Consider the following 26,536-nt stretch of genomic DNA (forward strand, 5'->3'; position numbering starts at 1 on the left):
CATTCAGTGGAGAGACAGACGGTTCACTCACCTGGTCCTGGTCCAAAACAGCAACAAGCTACTGTAAGTGTTAAGAAAGAGAAATTAGTCACACACAAAAAAATGCAATGGATGGATTTATAGTTCAACCTCATGAAGGCATCCAAATCTATAGAGCCATATACCCTCATAACCGTCACGCTGTACCCTCATTAAAGATCTGGACAGAGAGTAGCAACAGGCACACTTACAGTATACATGCCATAACAGTAATACCTGAAATACAGTAATACCAGTAATACCTGAAAATAAAATGCACAGTAGGTGTTACATCATTTTTATGATAGAGGGCATTAGCATCACAACTGTTTTAGGTGAAGTGTTACCTAGATTATTGTGCTCAATCCTGGAGATTAGAAATTATCACTGAGCACACAACTTGACATTTAATCAATATTGCTCAGCAGTGATTCACGTTTATCGAATATGATTCATGGAATGGGTGTGTCTATGCCACTGAATGCATGCATGCTTGAATGAACTGAACTAACTAAGCATAACACAGAGCTCTGCTGTCTTTAAATCTAGTCTATGGTCAATTTCTACCACCACAAAAGCTTATACATTTTCCAAGATCAGCTAACATAACTCTCAAACCAATGTGGTTATTGAAAATGATTGAAAACATCAAAACCCATTACTGCACAAGATGTTAATCTCATTTAGTTTAGACACCCGTCAGGCTACATAAGGATATGATCAATAAATAGTTGTGTCAGGGGGGAAGGCAGCGTCATGTCGCCAAGCCTTCACACATTCAACACCTCCCACAGACAGATGGACAGTACACACACACACACACACACACACACACACACACACACACACACACACACACACACACACACACACACACACACACACAAATAATCATGTGAGAAAAGCATGTTGTATGGTGGGCCTCCCTTAAGCTCTTTGAGTCCACTGAGGTCAGAGAGGGCCTTGCATTCTGCTGCATGACGAGGTTGAGCGTCTCATTCTGATGCCTTTGTGCCTAAGCTGGAGCTATTGGTCTGCAGAAGTCGTCCATGGTGGGAAGCTCTCATACAATTATATAACTGTATAAGCTGTAAAGTCCTCTGGATATTCTGGAGCAGAAAGAAGTTCAAAGAACATTTGGGTGAGAAAGGGTGAAGCAATTCCATTACTATAACCTCCTCGTTTTATCATGCCTCAAATTGGTAGGTCTACCTGAAAGAATTTCAAGAAAGCAGACACGGGTGCAATTTGAGTTTATGCAGTAAAAGTATTTCCTCATCTAAAAGAACACATATCCCACAGGTAAAGACACCTAACCAATGTCACGCCGGCATTGAGTTCCCCTCCAAAATATGACTTTAGGTTCGATCAGGGTTATTCAGAGTTTGATATAGAAACCCCCACCCTTCTTCTCAAAGCCACACATAGTGTAAACCCATCATTTTATAGTAATCTGGTACCTACAGGAAATACTGTACATGTGCACATACAACAGAACATACAGTACTTGTGACAGATAATAAGGAAATGCTCCACAGTCCATGGGGATTACAAACCCAGTAGTAGACAGTTGAAAAAATAAGTGGTAATCAAACCTTGTACAGCCACACACAAAATACTCTAAACATTTCAGTAATTATATGATTTAGTTTCCAAAGGTTAAATCATACGAAATTACTACATTTTCTATACTCCTCCTTTACACAAAGTTTCACCCTAAGGAAAGTGTTTCGTATGTATAGTAACAGTGCTTGAGCCTTTCTAACTCTCTCTAGTCTAGATGTTTTGTATTTGGATTGGGCTGCATCATTTGGTTTGAATCAAGTGAATCTTTTGTCTTATTGATTTCTGGTGAATCATTTGGTCCTCATATTATGTGGTTCTTGGTTTTAGAATGTGCACTTTCAGAAAGATCCTTCAACCTGCTGGGTTGATCATGTCACGTTCTGACCTCTATTTCCTTTGTTTTGTATGTAGTTAGTATGGTCAGGGCGTGAGTTGGGTGGGCAGTCTATGTTTGTTTTTCTATGATTTGGGTATTTCTATGTTTCGGCCTAGTATGGTTCTCAATCAGAGGCAGGTGTCATTAGTTGTCTCTGATTGAGAATCATACTTAGGTAGCCTGGGTGTCACTGTGTGTTTGTGGGTGATTGTTCCTGTCACTGTGTTTGCTGTCACAGGATAGGACTGTTTTGCGGTTTCACATTTCTTGTTTTTGTTAGTTTGTTCATGTTAAGTTATTTATTAAAACATGAATCAAAACAACCACGCTGCGCTTTGGTCCGCTTCTCCTCCGTCAATGGAAGAAATCCCTTACAGATCACCAAAAAACAAGTCCATCCGAGTCGTTACAGTGTCCTTATGTCCTTGTGCAGTGATGGTAGATTCTACTCAGGCCTTAAAGCAGGTATAGGACAACCTACTCAGTAGCCTGCTGTAGGAGACCAAAGGATTGTTTGTCATGAGATATTTGTTTGTCATTAAAACATAAGGCCATACATAAGACAAACACTGGACAGAAGTGTGTCAAGATCATACAGTAGATTACACATACTCTGACAGTTGGGAAAGCATTAGAAGCTGATTGGCTACACACAGAGTGTTGCGACTGAAGAACAGTAGTGATTTAAAGGTGATTCTGTTTACAGCTGATTGTATTTAACATAAGTATAACCTTCTTGGACCATGACAATCCTCACTTGCTCTATATTGTCTGTATTGTACAATATTGTGACAGTACCACATCCACACATCATGCATACAGCAAAGCCTTCAGACAGACTCCCCAGGGGGGTTTCAAGAGAGGAACTTTTCAACCAACTCCAGCAGTTCATTGGAGCAGTTTAAGCTCTGCAGGCCCAGTAGCATGTTCCCCTCACAGGTCTGTGCTCCATGCTCCTCCCCGTATAGTGCCCCGTCGTCTCTGACGAGGGGCTGATGATGATGTGTTGAACCTCAGAGTCTCTGTGTTTGTTGTTGTTCAGGGTGCTGGGGGACCTGGGGGGTGAGGAGGCTGGTGGTGGGGCGGCAGGGGGGTGGCTCCTCCACCTCCTCCTGAGCTGACTGGGGGGGCTATCTCCTGGGTCTTCTCCTCCTCCTGCCACCCCTCCCCAGCCTCCTCCCTGGTCACAGATTCAGACACTAGGTCGTGGTCACAGCTGCTCTTGAGGACAGCAGCCTGAGGGAGACAAACACTATTAGAGAACCAAATTAATGGGCAGTGAATGACATTTTTACCATCATCACTTTAAATTTGTTAAAATTTAGAAAGGTTCTAACCACCAACTCACTCCTGGCAAGAGAGGGCACGTTAAGAGGGCACGACAACACCTTTTCCCCCTCAGGAGACTGAAAAGATTTGGCATGGGTCCCCAGATCCTCCAAAAGTTCTACAGTTGCACCATCGAGAGCATCCTGACCTGTTGCATCACTGCCTGGTATGGCAACTGCTCGGCATCTGACCGTAAGGCACTACAGAGGGTAGTGTGTACAGCCCAGTACAGCACTTGGGCCAAGCTTCCTGCCACCCAGGACCTATATACTAGGCGGTGCCAGAGGAAGGCTGCAAAAATTGTCTTGGGAGTCACCCAATTGACTCCAGTCACCCAAGTCATAGACTGTTTTCTCTGCTACCGCACGGCAAGTGGTACCGGAGCGCCAAGTATAGTACCAAAAAGCTCATTAACAGCTTCTACCCCCAAGCCATAAGACTGCTGAACAACTAAACTCATCAAATGACTATTTACATTGACCCCCCCCTCCCTTTGTTTTTACACCGCTACTACTTGCTGTTTATTATCTATGCATAGTCACTTCACCCCTACCTACATGTAACAATGACCTCAACTAACCTGTACCCCCGCACATTGACTCAGTACCTGTACCCCCTGTATATAGCCTGATTATTGTTATTTTTTTGTGTTACTTTTGATCATTTTTTACCTTAAGTTTATTTTCAAAATATTTTCTTAACTCTTTCTTGAACTGTACTATTGGTTAAGGGTAGTAAGCATTTCATGGTAAGGTCTACACTTGTTGTATTCGGCGCATGTGACAAATAAATAAATAATTTGAATTGAACACGTACCTTACCTTTTTCTGCCTGCTGCTGGGCTGACTGTCTACACTCCTTCACTCTCAGAGCTCCAGAGGAGTGGCTGATTCTCAGAGACTGGCTCTGCTGGTCGTAGGGGTCCAGCTCCACGTCACTCCACACCTGCTGTGAAAGTTATACACAACACAGGTCCAAGTCAGCCAGGTCCAAGTCAGCCAGGTCCAAGTCAGCCAGGTCAGCCAGGTCCAAGTCAGCCAAGTCAGCCAGGTCAGCCAGGTCCAAGTCAGCCAGGTCAGCCAGGTCAAAGTCAGCCAAATCAGCCAGGTTCAAGTCAGCCAAGTCAGCCAGGTCAGCCAGGTCCAAGTCAGCCAGGTCCAAGTCAGCCAAGTCAGCCAGGTCCAAGTCAGCCAAGTCAGCCAGGTCCAAGTCACCCAAGTCAGCCAGGTCCAAGTCAGCCAGGTCAGCCAGGTCCAAGTCAGCCAGGTCAGCCAGGTCCAAGTCAGCCAGGTCCAAGTCAGCCAGGTCAGCCAGGTCCAAGTCAGCCAGGTCAGCCAGGTCCAAGTCAGCCAGGTCAGCCAGGTCAGTATATACAGTGCCTTGCGAAAGTATTCGACCCCCTTGAACTTTGCGACCTTTTGCCACATTTCAGGCTTCAAACATAAAGATATAAAACTGTATTTGTTTGTGAAGAATCAACAACAAGTGGGACACAATCATGAAGTGGAACGACATTTATTGGATATTTCAAACTTTTTTAACAAATCAAAAACTGAAAAATTGGGCGTGCAAAATTATTCAGCCCCTTTACTTACAGTGCAGCAAACTCTCTCCAGAAGTTCAGTGAGGATCTCTGAATGATCCAATGTTGACCTAAATGACTAATGATGATAAATACAATCCACCTGTGTGTAATCAAGTCTCCGTATAAATGCACCTGCACTGTGATAGTCTCAGAGGTCCGTTAAAAGCGCAGAGAGCATCATGAAGAACAAGGAACACACCAGGCAGGTCCGAGATACTGTTGTGAAGAAGTTTAAAGCCGGATTTGGATACAAAAAGATTTCCCAAGCTTTAAACATCCCAAGGAGCACTGTGCAAGCGATAATATTGAAATGGAAGGAGTATCAGACCACTGCAAATCTACCAAGACCTGGCCGTCCCTCTAAACTTTCAGCTCATACAAGGAGAAGACTGATCAGAGATGCAGCCAAGAGGCCCATGATCACTCTGGATGAACTGCAGAGATCTACTGCTGAGGTGGGAGACTCTGTCCATAGGACAACAATCAGTCGTATATTGCACAAATCTGGCCTTTATGGAAGAGTGGCAAGAAGAAAGCCATTTCTTAAAGATATCCATAAAAGTGTTGTTTAAAGTTTGCCACAAGCCACCTGGGAGACACCCCAAACATGTGGAAGAAGGTGCTCTGGTCAGATGAAACCAAAATTGAACTTTTTGGCAACAATGCAAAACGTTATGTTTGGCGTAAAAGCAACACAGCTCATCACCCTGAACACACCATCCCCACTGTCAAACATGGTGGTGGCAGCATCATGGTTTGGGCCTGCTTTTCTTCAGCAGGGACAGGGAAGATGGTTAAAATTGATGGGAAGATGGATGGAGCCAAATACAGGACCATTCTGGAAGAAAACCTGATGGAGTCTGCAAAAGACCTGAGACTGGGACGGAGATTTGTCTTCCAACAAGACAATGATCCAAAACATAAAGCAAAATCTACAATGGAATGGTTCAAAAATAAACATATCCAGGTGTTAGAATGGCCAAGTCAAAGTCCAGACCTGAATCCAATCGAGAATCTGTGGAAAGAACTGAAAACTGCTGTTCACAAATGCTCTCCATCCAACCTCACTGAGCTCGAGCTGTTTTGCAAGGAGGAATGGGAAAAAATGTCAGTCTCTCGATGTGCAAAACAGATAGAGACATACCCTAAGCGACTTACAGCTGTAATCGCAGCAAAAGGTGGCGCTACAAAGTATTAACTTAAGGGGGCTGAATAATTTTGCACGCCCAATTTTTCAGTTTTTGATTTGTTAAAAAAGTTTGAAATATCCAATAAATGTCGTTCCACTTCATGATTGTGTCCCACTTGTTGTTGATTCTTCACAAAAAAATACAGCTTTATATCTTTACGTTTGAAGCCTGAAATGTGGCAAAAGGTCGCAAAGTTCAAGGGGGCCGAATACTTTCGCAAGGCACTGTATAATGTAGCTGTACATTCAGTTTCAAAAAAGTATGCCTAGATAACTGAAAACTCGAAAAGTGAAAGGGGATTATTGGGTAAATCCTTTGTGTTTGGACACAATTGTAGGAGGTCCAGGATATGAACATCCTACTGTTTAGTTGTGTTTGTGTGGACTAAGCACTTGCAGAAGGTCTAAAATGGGACCGGCAGCCATAAAAGTGCTGAGCCTGCCCATGGCACGTGGGCCCTGCTACCCCCTCCCCAGACCAGTGGGCACTGGACACACAGCTCTGAAAGGGCTCAGAGGTAATGTGAAGGGACACCTATTTCCCCTACAGACCTCTCCCCATGGGCCTCCCACATCAAACACACAGAACCTTGATAGAGAGATCATCAGACCAACAGCTCCTGGTGTGCTGCTGTGTGTTAGCCAGTTATCCACTCAGCAGCTGAGCTCTAATCCAGCATGTACACATAGTAAAGTTATTACTGTGCTGCTGGATGCCTGTGTGTGACAGCCAGTTAGCAAAGAGCCCTGGGATGTGTCAGGGAGTTTGTGTCTCAGCCCCAGAATTTTTTTTTGTCTTTGTCCTCACTCAGCAGCTGATCTCCAATCCAGCATGTAAACACATAGTGAAGTTTATGTGTGTTATGCCTATAAGGGCACAGGGGCACGTGTCCCCTCAGATTTGTCCTTTTCTTTTTAGAATTTTTTATAATAAATAAATAAATAAATACAATTGTTTGTTTTTTCTCTGTAATACTACTAGCCACTTAGCAATTTTGTCTTTAGCTAGCCCAGATAGGTTCCCAATCTCCCAACCTCATAACTAGCTACCAAAAGGCCATTTCAGGCTATCAATCAAGTTAGAGTAGCTATCTTGTCTAATATCTCAGCTGGCATGTCTGCTGGCAAGGTTGGTAAACTTGAGAAAGGCAAGCAACAACTAAATGTACTGAATAAGACTCACATGTCCTTCAATCTTTTACCCAGATTTTAGCAGAGATGCACAGAAGCATATTTATTTTATTTTTGAAAGAACCACCAGTCAGGAGGATACAAACAGCTCAAGAGGTATGCTTAGATATTCAGAAAAAAACGAATATATTTTGGACATAGAATTAAACATAATGATTATGGCTCTAGATTGCATGGAAAATCTGTTTCAGGTATAAAACAAAGCTAAATTCTCCAACTTACAGACAAGGGGCCTAGCCCCACTCGCCGGCCATTCTCACGTATTTTGTGCCACCTCATATTTTTGGGGTGCATGACGCCCCTGGTTATACCAAGGATGCATAAGACACATTCTTAAACAGATTTGGAGATCGGACTTAAATTCTGTTACATTATTTGGCATATGTCTTGGGATATTGTTAAAAAAGTTATATACAGTATACACAGTACCAGTCAAAAGTTTGGACACACCTACTCATTCAAGAGTTTTTCTTTATTTTTACTATTTTCTACAAACTATGACATGACACACATGGAATCGTGTCGTAACCAAAAAAGTGTTAAACAAATCAAAATATATATTATGTTTGAGATTCTTCAAAGTAGCCACCCTTTGACTTGATGACAGCTTTGCACACGTTTGGCATTCTCTCAACCAGCTTCATGAGAAATGCTTTTCCAACAGTCTTGAAGGAGTTCCCACATATGCTGTGCACTTGTTGGCTGCTTTTCCTTTACTCTGGGGTCCACCTCATCTCAATTGGGTAGAAGGTCAAGTGATTGTGGAGGCCAGATCATTTGATGCAGCACTCCATCATACTCCTTCGTGGTCAAATAGCCCTTACACAACCTGGAGGTGGGTCATTGTCCTCTTGAAAAACAAATGATAGTCCAACTAAGCACAAACCAGATGGGATGGCCTATTGCTGCAGAATGCTGTGGTAGCCATGCTTGTTAAGTGTGCCTTGAATTCAAAATAAATCACAAACAGTGTTACCAGCAAAGCACCCCGACACCCCCACACCTCCTCCTCCATGCTTCACAGTGGGAACTACACCTAAGAAGATCATCCATTCACCTACCCTGCATCTCACAAAGACAAGGAGGTTGGAACCAAAAATCAAAGATTTGGACTCATCAAACCAAAGGACAGATTTCCACCGGTCTAATGCCCATTGCTCGTGTTTCTTGGCCCAAGCAAGTCTCTTCTTCTTATTGGTGTCCTCAAGTAGTGGTTTCTTTGCTGCAAACTGACCATGAAGGCTTGATTCACATTGTCTCCTCTGAACAGTTGAGATGTGTCTGTTACTTGAACTCTGTGAAGCATTTATTTGGGCTGCAATCTGAGGTGTAGTTAACTATAATGAACTTATCCTCTACAGCAGAGGTAACTCTGGGTCTTCATTCCTGTGGCGGTCCTCATGAGAGACAGTTTCATCATCATGCTTGATGGTTTTTGCGACTGCAGTTGAGGAAACTTTTAAAGTCCTTCAAATTGTCCATATTGACTGACCTTCATGTCTTTAAGTAATGATGGACTGTCATTTCTCCTTGTTATTTAAGCTGTTCTTGCCATAATATGGACTTGGTCTTTCACCAAATAGGGCTATCTTCTGTATACCACCCATACCTTGTCACAACGCAACTGATTGTCTCAAACACATTAAGAAGGAAAGAAATTCCACAAATTAACTTTTAACATGGCACACCTGTTAATTTAAATGCATTCCAGGTGACTACCTCATGAAGCTGGTTGAGAGAATGCCAAGAGTGTGCAAAGCTGTCATCAAGTCAAAGGGTGGCTACTTTGAAGAATCTCAAATATATTTTTGGTTACTACATGATTCCATATGTGTTATTTCATAGTTTAGTTTTGATGTTTTCACTCTTATTCTACAATGTATAAAATAGTAAAAATGAAGAAAAACACTTGAATGAGTAGGTGTGTTCAACTTTTGACTGGTACTGTAAGCACAACAACTCACTGTGTCTCCGGTGGACATGGAGGACACTTTATGAAACTTGGTCTTGGAGGTGGAGGACTGTCTGCTGAGCATAGGGTCCCTGAAGGAGGACTCGCTGTTGGACATAGAGATACAGCCCTTCCTGAGGGGTTGGGCCAGAAAGTGCAGACAGGGAACTTTCTCTGCCAGAGTGTCTCTGTATGGGAGAGTCAACAAAGGAGAAAGGAAAGGGGAGTGGCAAGGGGAAGGAGGGATAGAATGTCAAGCATACGGTACACCAAACCCTCCCTACTGTCATCATCACCTAAGTCAGTTGTAAGTTAACAAGTCAGTTGTTACAAGAGTCTCATCTGGATGGCCAAGCCCAATCACACCAAAGGAGCCCTGGGGGCAACTTGCCAAACAAACATTAGGTTTTGACAGGTTTGGACAGTACATAACTAGGGGAGAATCTCAACTGCGTACTCCTTGCAACCTCTCTTCTCGCCTCCTTCTCAAAACCCATTGTATGAGAAAGCTAGAGGTCCCTCCCCTCTGACCTTCAAATCGTTTTGTGAAGGAGGCGAGAAGAGAGGAGAAAAGACGTGAGGAGCGACTGAGATTCATCCAAGATGTTTTGAGCTGTGCCCTAATGGAGGGAGACATTGAGATGGCTGTACTCACCTGTACTTAGAGTGGATGATGGCATAGATGAAAGGGTTATAGATGGCTGAGGCTTTGGCAATGACAGCAGGGACGGCCTTGGAGTAGGGGCTGAGGGCACGTCCATAGCTGAAAGGAGAGATAACATGAATAGGACACTACAAGCCTCACAGGTATATCAAGTTATCTGAACCATTCAGGTTTTTCTGACACATGGCAGTATTCCATTCTGCTCTGCTTCCACCCTCTAACAATACGATTGGAGTCTTAACTGTATGTGTGTGTACAGTATGTCTGTGGATGGTCAGTCATGCATTGGTCAGTCCCTGCTCGTCTGTGCCTTGGTCACTCTGTTGGCATCGTCTGCCTAGGTAGCTCCTGTGCAGCCTGTTTGTATGGCTCGGCAGAGGCCCAAAAGTGTTACGGAATGAGCATGAGGAATCATACTCTTAATTATCCCTTTCTCTCCGACAGACTACACTTCCTCTCTTCACATCCACTCTCCTGGAGGTGTGAGCAAGGCCTTAGCAGTACACTCATGGCCAAGCTGCTGCAGTACGTACAGGACGCTCCCCATACACAACTCTCAAAACCATCTGTTTCAAACAGTCTCTGTTTGAAACAACGTTATCGAAACTCCCAAAACAGTCTGTCTCAGACTCTCACCTCTTCGACAGACGTGCCTGCTATTCGGAACCAATCCCAGCCTTACTCTGAGGATTTGGAGTGAGATTCGTAGAGAATGTCTCACCGATTCTTCGGCATTACCCCAAAGTTCTGCAGTACAAAAATTCTCAGCTTCATATCTGAATCAACACAGTCAGATAAAACCCCTATTCATGCCTCCTGATCATTCATACCCAGATCACATGCCCTCGAACTATAATCGTTGCCTAAGTGTCTCAACAAGTACACTACATGGCCAAAAGTATATGGTCACCCCTTCAAATTACTGGCTTCGGTTATTTCAGCCACACATGTTGCTGACAGGTGTAAAAAAAATTGAGCACACAGCCATTCAATCTCCATAGACAAACACTGGCAGTAGAATGGCCCGTACTGAAGAGCTCAGTGACTTTCAACAAGACAGTTCATCAAATTTCTGCCCTGTTAGAGCTGCTCCGGTCAACTGTAAGTGCTGTTATTGTGAAGTGGAAATGTATAGGAGTAACAATGGCTCAGACGCAAAGTGGTAGGCCACACAAGCTCACGGAACGGGTCCGGTAAGTGCTGAGGCGCGTAACGCGTAAAAATAATCTGTCCTCTGTTGCAACACTCACTACCAAGTTCCAAACTGCCTCTGGAAGCAACGTCAGCACAAGAACTGTTCATTAAATTGGTTTCCATGGCCAAGCTACCACACACAAGACTAAGATCACCATACGAAATACCAAGCGTCGGCTGAGTGGTGTAAAGCTCACTGCCATTGGACTCTGGAGCAGTGGAAACGCGTTCTCTGAAGTGATGAATCACGCTTCACCATCTGGCTGTCCGATGGATGAATCTGAGTTTTGCGGATGCCAGGAGAACGCTAGCCTGCCCGAATGCATAGTGCCAACTGTAAAGTTTGGTGGAGTAGGAATAATGGTCTGGGGCTGTTTTTCATGATTAGGGCTAGGCTATTTATTTCCAGTGAAGGGAAATCTTAACGCGACAGAATAAAATGACATTCTAGACGACTCTGCGCTTCCAACTTTGTGACAACAGTTTGGGGAAGGCCCTGAACAAAGCGAGGTCCAAACAGAAATGGTTTGTTGAGATCGGTATGGAAGAACTTGTCTGGCCTCCACAGAGCCCCATCGAACACCTTTGGGATTAATGGAAACACTGACTGCGAGCCAGGCCTAATCGCCCAACATCAGTGCCCAATCTCACTAATGATCTTGTGGCTGAATGGAAGCAAGTCTCGCAGCAATGTTCCAACATCTAATGGAAAGTCATCCCAGAAGAGTGGAGGCTGTTATAGCAGCGAAGGGGGGACAAACTCCATATTAATGCCCATGACTTTGGAATGAGATGTTCAACGAGAAGGCGTCAACATACTTTTGGCCATGTAGTGTAGATCTTTGCGCGTAATTCATAAAGTTTTTCAGAGTATGAGTGCTGATCAAGGATCAGTTCCCCATGTATCCATGTCATCTTATTCAAAATGATCTAAAAAAAGGATAAACTTATCCTAGTTCAGCAATTCTACTGAAACACTTTATGAATATGGGAACTGAACCCCACTCCATAGTTACCCAGCCCAGGCGATGAGGGTGACGCTGGCGTAGGGAGACCAGGACATCACATAGACGATGATGACCACAAAGGCGATCTTGGCCAGCTTCCACTCTGTCTTGATGGACTGCTGCTGGATGAGGGTGGACTTCCTCACCTGACTGCCCAGTTTCTCCATGTCTCTGTGGGCAATGGAGAGGGGATCGAGAAAATGTCAGAGGAAGACAGACAGCCATAGGGCCCCATCATCTGGATGTGTGTTTGATTGTGTGTGTGTGCATATGAGTGTGTGTGTGTGTGTGTGTGTGTGTGTCACTCAAAAGTTTGGACACACCTACTCGTTTAAGGTTTTTCTTTATTTTTACTATTTTCTACATTGTAGAATAATAGTGATGACAAAACTATCAAAACTATGAAATAACACATATTGAATCATGTAGTAAGCAAAAAAGTGTTAAACAAATGCAAATATATTTTAGATTTGAGATTCTTCAAAGTAGCCACCCTTTGCCTTGATGATAATGGCCTATTTATTGCCTACCTCTTCACACCATTTGCACACACTGTATACAGATGTTGTTTTTTTCTATTGTGTTATTGACTGTACGCTTGTTTATTCCATGTGTAACTCTGTGTTGTTGTTTGTGTCGCACTGCTTTGCTTTATCTTGGCCAGGTCGCAGTTGTAAATGAGAACTTGTTCTCAACTAGCTTACCTGGTTAAATAAAGATTACAATGTTAAAAATGAGTCTCCAGCTTCAGTGAAGCTATTGTGGAGGACTAAATTCTTCCTGCTGTCGCGGATATGGCTGGGACAATGCTGGGAGAAAAGGCCCAAAAACTATACATACAATGCCTTCATCAAACAACACTGTTTCACGACGCATCAGTGACATGGCAGGAGATGTTTTGAAACAATCACTGCTTCGCATACAAGCCAGTGAATTCTATGCGTTACAGCTGGATGAGTCAACAGACGTGGCGGGCCTGGCACAGCTCCTGGTATAGGTCCATTACGTTTATGGCGGGTCAATTAAGACATCTTCTCTGCAAACCACTGGAAACAGGAGAGGATATTTTTTAAATACTGGACAGCTTTGTGACATCAAATGGACTTTGGTGGTCAAGATGTGTTGGTATCTGTACTGAAGGCGCAAAAGCCATGACAGGGAGACATAGTGGAGTGGTAACGCGCATGCAAGCAGTTGCTCCCGATGCCACTTGCGTACATTGCAGCGTCCACCGAGAGGCTCTGCCAAGGGAATGCCTGACAACTTGAAAGACGTTTAAAACACTACAGTGAAAATGGTTAACTTTGTTAACTTCTTATGGCTGGGGGCAGTATTGAGTAGCTTGAATGAATAAGGTGCCCAGAGGTGCCAGAGTAAACTGCCTGCTCCTGAGTCCCAGTTGCTAATATATGCATATTATTAGTATATTTGGATAGAAAACACTCTGAAGTTTCTAAAACTGTTTGAATGATGTCTGTGAGTATAACAGAACTCATATGGCAGGCAAAAACCTGAGAAAAAATCCAACCAGGAAGTGGGAAATCTGAGGTTGGTCGATTTCAACTCAGCCCCTATTAAAGATACAGTGGGATATTGGTCATGTTGCACTTCCTAAGGCTTCCACTAGATGTCAACCGTCTTTAGAAACTTGTTTGAGGCTTCTACTGTGAAGGGGGGCTGAATGAGAGGGGAATGAGTCAGAGGTCTGCTAGCAGCCACGAACTGGTCACGTGCGCATTCACATGAGAGGTACCTCCCGTTCCAGTGCTTTCCTGAAGACAAAGGAATTCTCCAGTTGGAACATTATTGAAGATTTATGTTAAACACGTCCTAAAGATTGATTCTATACATCGTTTGACGTGTTTCTACGGACTGTAACAGAACTTTTTGACATTTCGTCTGCAACTAGTGAATGCGCTTTGTGAGTTTTGATTTGTTTACCAAACGCGATAACAAAAGTAGCTATTTGGACATAAATGATGGACATTATCAAACAAATCAAACATTTATTGTGGAACTGGGATTCCTGGTAGTGCATTCTAATGAAGATCATCAAAGGTAAGTGAATATTTATAATGTTATTTCTGACTTCTGTTGACAGCACAATATGGCGGATATCTTTTTGGCTTGTTGGGTCTCTGAGCGCCGTACTCAGATTATTGCATGGTTTGCATTTTCCGTAAATCTTTTTTGAAATCTGACACAGCGGTTGCATTAAGGAGAAGTTTATCTATATTTCCATGTATAACACTTGTATTTTCATCAACATTTATAATGAGTATTTCTGTAAATTGATGTGGCTCTCTGCAAAATCACCAGATGTTTTTGGAACTACTGAACATAACGCGCCAACGTATACTGAGATTTTTTTATATAAATATGCACTTTATCGAACAAAACATACATGTATTGTGTAACATGAAGTCCTATGAGTGTCATCTGATGAAGATCATCAAAGGTTAGAATTAATCACTATATTTCTGATTTGTGTGACTCCACTCTTTGGCTGGAAAAATGGCTGTGCACATAATCGTTTGTGGTGTTTTCGCTGTAAAGCCTATTTGAAATCGGACACTGTGGTGGGATTAACAACAAGATTACCTTTGAAATGGTATAAAATATATGTATGTTTGAGGAATTCTAATTATGAGATTTCTGTTGTTTTGAATTTGGTGCCCTGCACTTTTGGCTTCTGTCATATCGATCCCGTTAACGGGATCTCAGCCCTAATTAAAACAATGCCCCTGAACTCTCATGTATTTTCTGCATTATGCAATGATATGGGCATTATGAAATGATATGGACATACAGAAGTGTGCTGGTTATCAAGGGACAAAATATTAAGTATAACTTAAAGTTTTTTCTTTACTGACCATCATTTTCACTTGTCTGACCGCTTGTATGATGACGAGTTTCTCACACGACTGGCCTATCTGGGAGATGTTTCTCTCGCTTGAATGATCTGAATCCAGGATTACAGGGACTCTCCGCAACTATATTCAATGTGACCGAACAAAATTGAGGCAAAGATTAAGAAATTGGAGCTCTTCTCTGTCTGCATTAACGAGGACAACACACAGGTCTTTCCATCATTGTAAAAATGTTTGTGTGCAAATGACCTCAAGCTCACGCCCCTGTGACTAGGGTGGGCATTCTAGTTTCTTTATTTCTATGTTTTCTGGTTCTATGTTTTGGCCGGGTATGGTTCTCAATCAGGGACAGCTGTCTATCGTTGTCTCTGATTGGGAATCATACTTAGGCAGCCTGTTTTTCCACCTTAGTTGTGGGTAGTTGACTTTGTTAGTGGCCTGTATAGCCCTAGTAAGCTTCACATTCGTTTTATTGTTTCTTGTTTTTGTTGGCGACATTCTTAATAAAAAGAAATGTACGCTCACCACTCTGCACCTTGGTCAGGTAATTTCCCTGACGACGTTCGTGACAGAACTACCCACCACAAATAGACCAAGCGGCGTGGCCGGGAGGAGCAGCGTTTTCTGGAGGAATGGACATGGGAGGAGATCTTGGAAGGCAAGGGACACTGGGCAAAGGCTGTAGAGTATCGGCGTCCAAGGCAGGAGATAGAGGCGGCGAAAGCAGATACGAGGAGTTGGCACAGCGGAGCTGGTACGAGAGGCAGCCCACCCAAAAAATGTTTTGGCGGGGGCACACGAGGAGATTGGCTGAGTCAGGTTGGAGACCTGAGTCAACTCCCTGTGCTTACCATGGGGAGCGTGTGACTGGTCAGGCACCGTGTTATGCAATGATGCGCACGATGTCTCCAATGCACACTCATAGCTCGGCGCGCTCATAGCCCGGCGCGTTATCAGCTCTGCCAGAGGCTTCGCCCCCAACAAGTAGAGCAGCGGGGACAGCGAGCACCCTTGTCTTGTGCCCCGTTCCAGAGGGAATCTTACATGATCAAAAATATCAAAAAGACGGTGAATGTTATCAGAAGAGTATCTGTCTCTAATAAATCCAATTTGGTCCGCTTTTATTATTTTGGGAAGAAGAGTGTTTAGTCTTTTGGCGAGCAATTTGGTAATTATTTTATAGTCGAAATCCAACAAGCTTATGGGCCGGGCCGGAAGGACGAGCAGGATAGGGGGTCCTTGTCATTTTTGAGCAACACTGTAATGCGAGCTGTGTGCATTGAGTCTGGGAGAACTCCGTTTTTGCAAAAATCCTCCAGCATTGTAGAACTCTCTGGGGAATCCATCTGGGCCTGGGGACTTATTAGGTGGCATGGAGCTAATTGCCTACAGGATCTCCTCAGGAGTGAAGGGGGAGTTGAGATCTTCTTGGTCGGTCTCTGATAGTTTAGGTAGCGAGATTCCCTCTAGGAAAGATTGGAGTTCTGCCTCCGTGTGTAGTGCCTTGCAGTCGGAGGCCGAGCAGTTGCCATACCAGGCAGTGATGCAACCAGTCAGGATGCTCTCGATGGTGCAGCTGTAGAACCTTTTGAGGATCTGAGGACCCAAGCCAAATCTTTTCAGTCTCCTGAGAGGGAATAGGTTTTGTCATGCCCTCTTCACGACTGTCTTGGTGTGCTTGGACCATGTTAGTTTGTTGGTGATGTGGACACCAAGAATCTTGAAGCTGCTCCACTGCAGCCCCGTCAATGAGAATGGGGGCATGCTCGATCCTCCTTTTAATGGAGTCCACAATCATCTCCTTTGTCTTGATCACGTTGAGGAAGAGGTTGTTGCCCTGGCACCACATGGCCAGGTCTCTGACCACCTCCCTATAGGCTGTCTCATTGTTGTCGGTGATCAGGCCTACCACTGTTGTGTCATCTGCAAACTTAATGATGCTGTTGGAGTCGTGCCTGTAGTCAATAAATAGCATTCTCACAGAGGTGTTCCTTTTGTCCAGGTGGGAAAGGGCAGTGTGGAGTGCAATAGAGATTGCATCATCTGTGGATCTGTTGGGACGGTATGCACATTGGAGTGGATCTAGCGTTTCTAGGATAATGGTATTGATGTGAGCCATGACCAGCCTTTCAAAGCACTTCGTGGCTACAGACGTGAGTGCTACGGGTTGGTAGTCATTTAGGCATGTTACCTTAGTGTTCTTGGGCACAGGCACAATGGTGGTCTGCTTAAAACATGTTTTATTAAAGACTCAGACAGAGAGAGGTTGAAAATGTCAGTGAAGACTGCATCTCAGTGCAATAGGCGTCACTACAATCTAGAGGTTGGCCGATTAATCGGAATGGCTGATTTAATTATGGCCGATTTCAAGTTTTCATAACAATCGGAAATCTGTGTTTTTGGGCGCAGATTTGCCGATTTAAAAATATATATATATTTTTAAATGTATTATTATTTACTTTTTAGACCTTTATTTAACTAGGCAAGTTAGTTAAGAACACATTCTTATTTTCAATGACGGCCTAGGAACAGTGGGTTAACTGCCTCGTTCAGGGGCAGAAAGACAGATTTTCACCCTGTCAGCTCGGGGTATCCAATCTTGCAACCTTACAGTTAACTAGTGCAACGCAATAACGACCTGCCTCTCTCTTGTTGCACTCCACAAGGAGACTGTTACGCAAATGCAGTAAGCCAAGGTAAGTTGCTAGCTAGCATTAAACTTATCTTATAAAAAACAATCATAATCACTAGTTAACTACACATGGTTGATGATATTACTAGATATTATCTAGCGTGTCCTGACTGAGCATACAAGCATCTAAGTATCTGACTGAGCGGTGGTAGGCAGAAGCAGGCGCGTAAACATTCATTCAAACAGCACTTTCGGGCGTTTGCCAGCAGCTCTTCGTTGTGCGTCAAGCATTGCGATGTTTATGACTTCAAGCCTATCAACTCCCGAGATGAGGCTGGTGTAACCGAAGTGAAATGGCTAGCTAGTTAGCGCGCGCTAATAGCGTTTCAAACGTCACTCGCTCGGAGCCTTCTAGTCATTGTTCCCCTTGCTCTGCATTTGTAACACTGCTTCGATGGTGGCTGTTGTCGTTGTGTTGTTGGTTCGAGCCCAGGGAGGAGCAAGCTTAGCTTTCTTACATAGCACATATTGCACTTTTACTTTCTTCTCCAACACTTTGTTTTTGCATTATTTAAACCAAATTGAACATGTTTCATTATTTACTTGAGGGTAAATTGATTTTATTGATGTATTATATTAAATTAAAATAAGTGTTCATTCAGTATTGTTGTAATTGTCATTATTACAAATACATGTAAAAAAATTGTCAGATTAATCGGTATCGGCTTTTTTTGGTCCTCCAATAATCGGTATTGGTATCGGCGTTGAAAAATCATAATCGGTCGATCTCTACTACAGTCCCTGGTCGAATCCAGGCTATATCACATCCGGATGTGATTGGGAGTCCCATAGGGCGGCGCACAATTGGCCCAGCGTCGTCCGGCTTTGGCCAAGGTAGGCCTGGTGCTAGAGGGCGTACTACAGCTGGAGGTTGAATTTTTGGGACCATAAAAAGTTTGGGAACCACAGCTCTACAGAATCGGTGGGTCCCCCACGGGATGGCTGAGCTAATATAGGCTAATGCAATTAGCATGAGGTTGGAAGTAACAAGAACATTTTCCAGGACAAAGACATACAGTTGAAGTAGGAAGTTTACATACACCTTAGCCAAATACATTTAAACTCAGTTTTTCACAATTCCTGACATTTAATCTTCCAAGCTGTTTAAAGACACAGTCAATTTAGTGTATGTAAACTTCTGAACCACTGGAATTGTAATACAGTGAATAATAAGTGAAATAATCTGTCTGTGAACAATTGTTGGAAAAATGACTTGTGTCATGCACAAAACTTGCCAAAACTATAGTTTGTTAACAAGAAATTTGTGGAGTGGTTGAAAAACGAGTTTTAATGACTCCAACCTAAGTGTATGTAAACTTCAGACTTCAACTGTATCTGATATTGGCAGAAAAATTAACAAGAATTTAAGCTAACTGTACTGTCCAATTTACATTAGCTATTACAGTGAAAGAATACCATGCTATTGTTTGAGGAAAGTGCACAGTCATGAACTTGAAAAGTTATTAATAAACCAATTCGGCACATTTGGGCAGTCTTGATACAACGTTTTGAACAGAAATGCAATGTTTCATTGGATCAGTCTAAGATGTTGCACATACACTGCTGCCATGCAGTGGCCAAAATTTAAATTGCGCCTGGGCTGTATTAATACATTATGGACTTTCTCTTGCATTTCAAAGATTATGGTACAAAACAATACAAAAAAGCGCATGTTTTTTTTTGGTATTATCTTTTACCAGATCTAATGTGTTATATTATACTACATTCATTTTACATTTCCACAAACTTAAAAGTGTTATGCATATCCTTGCTTCAAGTCCTGAGCTACAGGCAATTTTAGGCAAAAATAGAAAAAAGGGGCAGATCCTTAAGAGGTTTTTAAGGTATCTTTACTTTTACTCAAGTATGACAAGTGAGTACTTTTTCCACCACTGCATGGTTGTGTGAATGTATCAGCTTACCTACTGGCAGTGCGTATGGCCAGGAACATGCAGAGGTAGCAGTAGGAGATGATGCCCAGTGGGATGAAGAACACAAAGATGCATAGCATGAGAGTATAACTCCTATTGGCTGGTGTGGAGGTCACATAATCCCACGTACAGGAGGTCATCAGGCCCTCAGGGATATAAGAACCTGGTGAGGGGCAATGGGTTAAGATTAGTGTTGGGGTTGGGGTTAAGGTTAGGGTTCCAGCTGGGGTTGGGGTTAGGGTTGGGATTAAGGCTACGGTCAGGGTAAGTGTCAGGGTTGGAGATCAGGTGTTTGAGAAAAAGAGAGGAGATCATTGTATCTGCAGAGAGACAAAGAAGAGTGATGGGAAGTGAGAGCGTTGTAGAGATAAGATAAAAGGATGGTAGTCTGGTCCGAGATCTGTTTGGACTCTTGCCAACTCTATTAGTGTCATTGTCTAGCAAATGTGTGATTGTCTAGCACATGGAATGACTGTCCCTAACACATTGGCAAGGGAGCAGAAACAGTCAGAAAACTGGCACCCAAAAGGATGGCTCTAGTGGAGGGAACTCACTCCAGCCAAAGAGAGGCGCCAGGCTCCAGGCCAGCGAGTAGAGCCAGACAATGACGATGACAACGGAGGTGCGGCGTTTAGAGGTCCAGTGGAGGGCCTGTAGGGGCTTGGTGATGACGATGTAGCGGTCAATGGAGATAGCCAACAGGTTGATCATGGAGGTGATCCCAAATAAGGCCCCACAGAAGGCGTACATCTTACAGCCTGTACAGAAATCATTTAGAGATCTTACAATCTGAGTAATCTCACAGGAAAGAACATTTGTGATGCAGAGAGATGGAATTTCCACATAATTAATTTGTATTTTTTGTTCAGCATGGATAGTGTAATTCAGCTCCAAATACCAAAGTAGCTGAAGCTTTCCATTAAGACCACTGATTTGATGCGTTATTTTACCAAAGTTATGGGATGAAGGTAAAAGTACCTGTTTCTCCAAAAACCCACTCCTTGTAGAGACAGTTGACAAAGAAGATAGGGGACTGTGTGATGGCCATGAGGAAGTCACTCACTGCCAGATTCATGATGAAATAGTTGGGAGGAGTCCGGAGCTTCTTGTTACTGAAATACAGAAGAAATATACAGTGTATATGTTTTCAAAACATAGATTCATTGTTATTAGCTTACTACTCACTTAAGATTTGACCTTGATCTTTATCTCTAAAGCTTTAGCATTATAACAGAATAGCTTCTATCCAGATAATGAAGTAAAGATTAGGTCAGAAGGCAAGGATGCGATGCTGTACTTTCACATTAGTCAAAAAGTGAAACCACTGGAACATGACCCCACACTCAGTTTGCTAACTACCTCGTGACCACACTCCCCTCTGTGAGGGGAATTTGAATTCCTTAAAGTGAATGCATCTCACTCTCTGCCAACCATTCTAATTTAGGATGTAGAGTCTGAGTGGGTGAATTATCATTACATGAATCCATGACTGTTATTACAGTTGTCCATTAATCCCACCACAAACCAACATTCAGCATAAGTAATGCTCAGTGATTCGCCATCACCTGCTGACAACCAGCCACCTCCCCAGCCCCCTCCTCCTCCTCCTCACCATACTAATCACTTGCTCTCGCCTCGCCCTGAGTCAATACACTCACCATTATCCCTCCTAGCAGCAGAGGTCATCCCCTACCTAGAAATACCTCCTGTTTTCCAAGAAACTAGACTGGCTCACAGCATCAGGGGAAATCAGACCGGCCCAATACAATTACAGAGTCAATTCAAGTTAGTATTTCAAGTCATTTCCAATGGCATGAAAATATCCCCTGATTTTGCTTGTGAGTGAGTGAATGGGTGAGTGAGTGCCCTCTGCCCTCCCCACTGTGAACATGGCCTGATTTCTGTTCTGAGTGTTTTGTGCTAAATAATGTTAATAACGTTTAGATAGAGAAGTGACATGTTGGATTAGTGGAGAGTGGCGCATTGTTGCCAGCTTCAGTAGGAGGATGCAATGTCACCATGCTCTCATGTGTATCTGGGATTTGATTTGCACAAATCAAAGAGGAGATGTGATGCAATTGTCTCAATGGTCTCCAGGCGTCTCTCTGAGATCCTTAACTAAACACGAAGGACTCCACGGCCTGTGGAGCTCTCACGCATTACTAACAGAGAGGATGAGGAGGAGAGGGTGGTAATGAAGAAAATGATTAAGAAGAGAGGACGGCGAATGTAAGGGAGTGGGAAAGATAATGAGGAGAAGAAGGACTTTAGAAGGTGTTTAGTGACAGAACACCTGAGCAGGTTTAATCTGTGTCCAGGAAACCAGCCCACAGTGCTCCTCACATTGAACCATCTAGTAAATGTACAGTAACAGAATGTGTCTCCACATCACCAGCACTCTAATCACTGACCCAGATGGGGACCATTAAGGGAAATCACAGAATGTGCTGAGCCAACATAGGGACCCAGGATGAGCCAATCTATGGTCAGATTGGTAGTCAATCTGCACGCTACCCCCATGCTGGGTCTGTTTACAGTGGTGGAGGTCAGAGCTCATGCCTGATTCCGCCAAGCTGAGTAAACGTAGTTGGAAATCAGACTTTTGTAGAAAATCACTTCCTATTATGCTACTTCTCTGAATGCCATTTTGAGACTAATTTATAGACATGCCAGCTAGGGAGTGAGGGAAAGGAACATATATATTAAGTGTACACAAACTCCTTTTCACGTGCCTGGAGTTGATGTTATTGCAAACCATAATAAGTATCTGGAGCCCTTTTCACTGTTCCCAGCAACATAATCTTTAACAACAACTATAGCAACGATGACCGCAAAATGATTCCCCTTTGAAATGACAAAAACGTATTCTTAAAGAGATACTTTGGGACTTTCTCCAGAGTCAGATGTTTCTGTGTCCATCCAGTATGAAGGAAGTTAAAGGTAGTTTCACAAGCCAATGCTAACTAGCGTTAGCACAATGACTGAAGGTCTATGGGTATCTACTAGCATGCTAAAATCCTGAAGTATCCCTTTAAACACAGAGGCCTTTTAAATGTGTAAGTTAAAAAGAAACATACAGGACTGTATATGGAGTTACACACCCTGTTCACCCAGAGCTGTCTTTGATGGCTGTCATACATAACGTGTGCAATTCTTCCTGCGCACTGGACAAATCTGTGTCAGTGAGCATTAAAAAGCTGATGCCTCCCACACTTTCTGCTTTGATGTGAAATGTCAAACAATTGCCTTTGCACATGCACACACATCATCACAGGGTAGCATATGGTCCAAGTTAATTAAGCTCAAATATTCACTGAGTTTGGAATTTGTTATGTAATGATAGCACTGGTACTGAAGCATTTTATTACTTTTATCATGACGATTAGATAATATTATCATAAAACCAAAAATGACTAAAACAGGTGTAAGGTGATATAATTTAAATCAGCACCATTGCTTTTAGGCTTAAAATACATCCTTGTGTTTCTATAGTATAGTTATAACACAGTGTGTGGATTGTGTTTCTATAGTATAGTTATAGCACAGTGTGTGGATTGTGTTTCTATAGTATAGTTATAACACAGTGTGTGGATTGTGTTTCTATAGTATAGTTATAACACAGTGTGTGGATTGTGTTTCTATAGTATAGTTATAACACAGTGTGTGTGGATTGTGTTTCTATAGTATAGTTATAACACAGTGTGTGGATTGTGTTTCTATAGTATAGTTATAACACAGTGTGTGGATTGTGTTTCTATAGTATAGTTATAACACAGTGTGTGTGGATTGTGTTTCTATAGTATAGTTATAACACAGTGTGTGTGGATTGTGTTTCTATAGTATAGTTATAACACAGTGTGTGTGGATTGTGTTTCTATAGTATAGTTATAACACAGTGTGTTTGGGTTGTATTTCTATAGTATAGTTATAACACAGTGTGTGGATTGTGTTTCTATAGTATAGTTATAACACAGTGTGTGGATTGTGTTTCTATAGTATAGTTATAACACAGTGTGTGGATTGTGTTTCTATAGTATAGTTATAACACAGTGTGTGGATTGTGTTTCTATAGTATAGTCATAACACAGTGTGTGGATTGTGTTTCTATAGTATAGTTATAACACAGTGTGTGGATTGTGTTTCTATAGTATAGTTATAACACAGTGTGTGGATTGTGTTTCTATAGTATAGTTATAACACAGTGTGTGGATTGTGTTTCTATAGTATAGTTATAACACAGTGTGTGGATTGTGTTTCTATAGTATAGTTATAACACAGTGTGTGGATTGTGTTTCTATAGTATAGTTATAACACAGTGTGTGGATTGTGTTTCTATAGTATAGTTATAACACAGTGTGTGTGGATTGTGTTTCTATAGTATAGTTATAACACCGTGTGTGGATTGTGTTTCTATAGTATAGTTATAACACAGTGTGTGTGGATTGTGTTTCTATAGTATAGTTATAACACAGTGTGTGGATTGTGTTTCTATAGTATAGTTATAACACAGTGTGTGTGGATTGTGTTTCTATAGTATAGTTATAACACCGTGTGTGGATTGTGTTTCTATAGTATAGTTATAACACAGTGTGTGTGGATTGTGTTTCTATAGTATAGTTATAACACAGTGTGTGGATTGTGTTTCTATAGTATAGTTATAACACAGTGTGTGTGGATTGTGTTTCTATACAATGTTTGGGGGAGGTGAAGGGTAAATATACATGTGTGGCTACAGCAGAGATTGAATGGTTGCAGGGGAGTACCGTGTCGCAGCATCAGTCAAGGATCTTCTTAATGCACAAAGCATGTCAGCAGCACACCCAGGGAACCTTGCCATCTCTACTGCCGTCTCCACTGCGGTGTGGAGTGAGCCACTGACAGCTAGCGGAATAAAGCCCCTAGCTTGGAGTCAGTCACGCTCCTACCAGACAACCTAAACTGTAGCTATGTGTATAACCTAGTGAGCTCTTCCAGCTCACATAGCGCAAGGGAACAGCAAACCTGATTTCAGAAAACAAATAAAGCAACACCTCACGGCACAACGCCTCTCCCCCATGTGACCTAATATTTGTGTGTATGTACTGACGTGTATGTTAAGTGATAGATGGACGCTCACACACACACACTATAACACACACTGTAAACACACTCACAAATGATTATTCTTTGGTTATATTGTTTTTGTGTTTCTTTCTAAAAACAACATTTTTGCGTCTTTACTTGTCGTCTTTGTTTCTGTACTGTGTACACTGAGTGTACAAAATATAAGGAACACCCTCCTACTTTTGCTCTTAGAACAGCCTCAATTTGTCAATGCATAGACTCCACAAGGTGTCGAAAGCTTTCCACAGGTATGCTGGCCCATGTTGAAGCCAATGCTTACACAGGTGTGTAAAGTTGGCTGGATGTCCTTTGGGTGGTGGATCATTCTTGATACACAAGCGAAACAGTTGAGCGTGAAAACCCCAGCAGCGTTGCAGCTCTTGACACATACCAGTGTGCCAGGCACCTACTATCATACACTGTTCAAAGGCACTTACATCTTTTGTCTTGCCCACTCACCCTCTAAATGGCACACATACACAATCCATGTCTCAATTGTGTCAAGGCCTAAAAATCCTTCTTTAACCTGTCTCCTCCCCTTATTCTACACTGATTGAAGTGGATTTAACAAATGGGGTCAATAACGGATTATAGCTTTCACCTGGATTCACCTGGAAATGTGAATGGAAAGAGCAGGTATTCTTAATGTTTTATATACACTGAATATACCAAACATTAGGAATGCCTTCCTAATATTGAGTTGCACCCCGCCTCAACCCCACTTCTTCCCTCAGACCAGCCTCAATTTATCGGGGCATGGACTCTACAAGGTGTCGGAAGCGTTCCATGTCTCAAGGCTTAAAAATCCTTCTTTAACTTGTCTGCTCCCCTTCATCTACACTGATTGAAGTGGATTTAACAAGTGACATCAATAAGGGATCATAGATTTCACCTGGATTCACCTGGTCAGTCTATGTCATGGAAAGAGCTTTATATACTCAATATAATATATATGACACACAGGTGTGTATATATATATACACACACACACACACACACACACACACACACACACACACACACACACACACACACACACACACACACACAATATAACATGTAACATGTCTAGTGTTGGTCCCCATGTTTCATGAGCTGGAATAAAAAATCCTAGACATTTTGCACACGCACAAAAAACATATTTTTCTCAAATTTTTGGCACAAATTCGTTTACATCCCTGTTAGTGAGCATTTCTCCTTTGCGAAGATAATCCATCCACCTTACAGGTGCACCTTGTGCTGAGGACAATAAAACACCACTTTAAAATGTACAGTTTTGTCACAATTCCACAGATGAAGTTTTGATGGAGCGTGCAGGTGGCATGCTGACTGCAGAGCTGTTGCAAGATAATTGAATGTTCATTTCTCTACCATAAGCTGCCTCCAATGTCGTTTTAGAGAGTATGTCCAACCAGCCTCTCAAATGCAGACCACGTGTAACCATACCAGCCAAGGACCGCTATAATCCGTTATTGACGGAATTTGTTAAATACAGTACCTTCGGAAAGTATTCAGACCCCTTGACTTTTTCCAAATGTTGTTACGTTACAGCCTTATTCCAAAATAGATTTAAAAATCTCAGCAATCTACACACAATACCCCATAATGACAAAGCGAAAACAAATTTTAGACATTTTTGCAAATATATTTTTAAAAAATCTGTCTGTTACCCAGCATGAGCAAGCCTCGCTCTGCTGCTTCGAGCACCATCGAATATACGCTTTTTTAGCAAACATTTCTAAAAACCTGTTTTTGCTTTGTCGTTATGGGGTATTGTGTGTAGATTGATGAGGGGGAAAAATGTTTTAATCAATTTTAGAATAAGGCTGTCAAGTAACAAAATGTGGAAAAAGTCAAGGGGTCAGAATAC

The 26,536-nt window shown here is 42.5% G+C and overlaps 1 protein-coding gene across 1 annotated transcript in view; it reads right to left on the minus strand.

Moving 5' to 3' along the window:
* Positions 1–2,998: 2,998 nt before the first annotated feature.
* Positions 2,999–26,536, minus strand: part of LOC110537157 (melanopsin-B-like) — a 30,709-nt gene continuing 7,171 nt past the window's right edge. The window contains exons 3-10 of the mRNA XM_036939493.1: positions 20,542–20,675; positions 20,118–20,321; positions 19,555–19,726; positions 12,080–12,241; positions 9,861–9,968; positions 9,219–9,393; positions 4,106–4,237; positions 2,999–3,196 (exon numbers count right to left, since the gene is read on the minus strand). Coding sequence (XP_036795388.1) covers positions 2,999–3,196; positions 4,106–4,237; positions 9,219–9,393; positions 9,861–9,968; positions 12,080–12,241; positions 19,555–19,726; positions 20,118–20,321; positions 20,542–20,675 — 1,285 coding nt within the window. The remainder of the gene's footprint in view (positions 3,197–4,105; positions 4,238–9,218; positions 9,394–9,860; positions 9,969–12,079; positions 12,242–19,554; positions 19,727–20,117; positions 20,322–20,541; positions 20,676–26,536) is intronic.

Source organism: Oncorhynchus mykiss, chromosome 12 (assembly GCF_013265735.2).
Source record: "Oncorhynchus mykiss isolate Arlee chromosome 12, USDA_OmykA_1.1, whole genome shotgun sequence".
In the NCBI taxonomy this organism is placed as follows: Eukaryota; Metazoa; Chordata; class Actinopteri; order Salmoniformes; family Salmonidae; genus Oncorhynchus; species Oncorhynchus mykiss.